General features: G+C 36.1%; 1 protein-coding gene across 3 annotated transcripts in view; it reads right to left on the bottom strand.

The window, feature by feature from the left end:
• CFI (complement factor I) overlaps positions 1-1898 on the bottom strand; it is a 71730-nt gene that overhangs the window by 22852 nt on the left and 46980 nt on the right. For 2 of the 3 annotated variants that reach the window (XM_029942002.1, XM_029942013.1), the window contains exons 6-8: positions 1784-1879; positions 807-920; positions 596-706 (exon numbers count right to left, since the gene is read on the bottom strand). In XM_029942002.1, coding sequence (XP_029797862.1) covers positions 596-706; positions 807-920; positions 1784-1879 — 321 coding nt within the window. The remainder of the gene's footprint in view (positions 1-595; positions 707-806; positions 921-1783; positions 1880-1898) is intronic. The other variant, XM_029942009.1, reaches the window with a different exon arrangement.

Genomic DNA, 1898 nt, shown 5'->3' with positions numbered 1-1898 from the left:
AAAAAAAAACTACTGAGGAACTTATAACTTTAAAAAAAAGAATAAAAGAGACTTTAAAAACTTAATAATCAAATACAATGTTAGATTCTTTTGGACCCTGATTCAAAAACATTGTTCTAAAAGGCGTTTTTGAGACAGTTGGGAAAATGTGAACATGGACTGTTATTAAGCAGTGTTAGGATGTTATTATTTTTAAGTGTACTAATAAGAACATATGTATGTATGTATGAAGTGTATCATTAGAGATGTATATCTCAATTATGCTTTAAAATACTCAAACAAGCTGAATAAGACTGGCAAAATACTGATCATTATTGAAGCTGAGAGATAGGCACATTTTGGTTCATTCTAATAATCTGTCTATTTTTGTTATGTGGGAACTTTTTGATAAAAAGTTCTGAAGTAACAAATAAATATTTAATAAATGAAAATATGAGAGACGAACACTCGACAGTTCTTCAAATGCCCACTTCCAGTAGTACTCTTACTGCTAACACTTGCCTATATTCACTTAAGACTATAATTTACCTAAAAGGAAGTTACAGAATCCCTGGATCAAATACTGGAAAAATGTAACCACAAAACTTTCAATTACCTTTACAACCAATTTCATCTTCTCCTGTAATGCAGTCCACCTCACCATTGCACTTATACTTGTTTGGAATACAAACACCGGATTTACAAAGGAAACTTTTGCCTCGGCATTCTATGCAAAGATAAATAGAAGAGGTTTTTATTTTTATTTTTCATACTTAATATCGAATGGGATAGAATCTTAAATGCAAAGGTAAAGTTTCTCCTACTACCTTTACAGCACAGCTCATCACTTTGGTCTCCACAGTCATTGACGCCATTACAGGTTTTCTTTTGAGGAATATATTTCCCATTCACACAAAGAAAGGAGTTGTTTGTTGAAGAAACTGTAAATTAGGAATGATCTTTGTAAAACTTATTTGTGGAGTTGCAGGTGACATCTTTATCACATTTGGAATAATGAGGACTTTAAGATAAAGTCAGGCATCAAATAAAAAAGATATAAAATGTATTGGTAGCATCAACATAATATATATGTGGTAAATAAGGAAAATAAACGTCGGAGCTGGTTAATGGAGGCCCTTTCCTTATCTCTGAAAACCAGTATTTACTGTGGAGGTCTGTACTCGCCGGCTCTGGGGGAGGAGGCTCAGGGACTGGGAGCCCTCGCTGACATCAGCAAGCCCTGGTGCTCACCCATTCCCCTAACGCTGCTCCATGAGTCCCCGCTTCCGTCCTGTGACTTGCTGGGACAGTGCCATTTCCATTGTCATGTGCTTTTTTTTTTTTTTTTTAGCACCAAAAAAGTCTTTATTCTTTAAACCACATATATGACTAAAAGATTCCAATGTCAGGATGGAGGAGAAAAGTGGCAGTGACTGCCTTGATATGGAGGCATAGACGTGGTCACTTAAATATTTTAAAGTCATTTTGAAGTGTGTAGGCTGGACCTCTCAAAGAAGATGTTGAGGTTTCTTCTGATGTTTGAGTTACTTAGGTTTTTTATGTTGACTTTAATCCAGATGTTTTAGGAAGCAAAGAGGAGCCAGGCAATTTTGCTTCCCATATAGGATATCTGAATACAAAAAGGTACATTACAGGAAAAGCACCAGTTTAGGCTCTAAAGCCCCCAAAATGATTTTGCCTCTATTGCTACAACTGAGTATCCATCCTCTGTTTACTACAGACATGATATGGAATAGACAGTTTTGAAGGAAGTTTTGAGGTTTCAGGCAAGTACTCTACTAACCTGCATCCTGTGTGTAACACACCACACCAGCCAAATCCTGGGAATTTCTAGCTCTTTTCTTAATAAAAGTACATTCAGCCAAACTGGTCTCTAATCCTCGACAACGCACATGCAC

The sequence above is a fragment of the Suricata suricatta genome, chromosome 1 (genome assembly GCF_006229205.1).
Source record: "Suricata suricatta isolate VVHF042 chromosome 1, meerkat_22Aug2017_6uvM2_HiC, whole genome shotgun sequence".
NCBI lineage: Eukaryota > Metazoa > Chordata > Mammalia > Carnivora > Herpestidae > Suricata > Suricata suricatta.
This window is presented reverse-complemented; position numbering and strand designations above follow the sequence as displayed.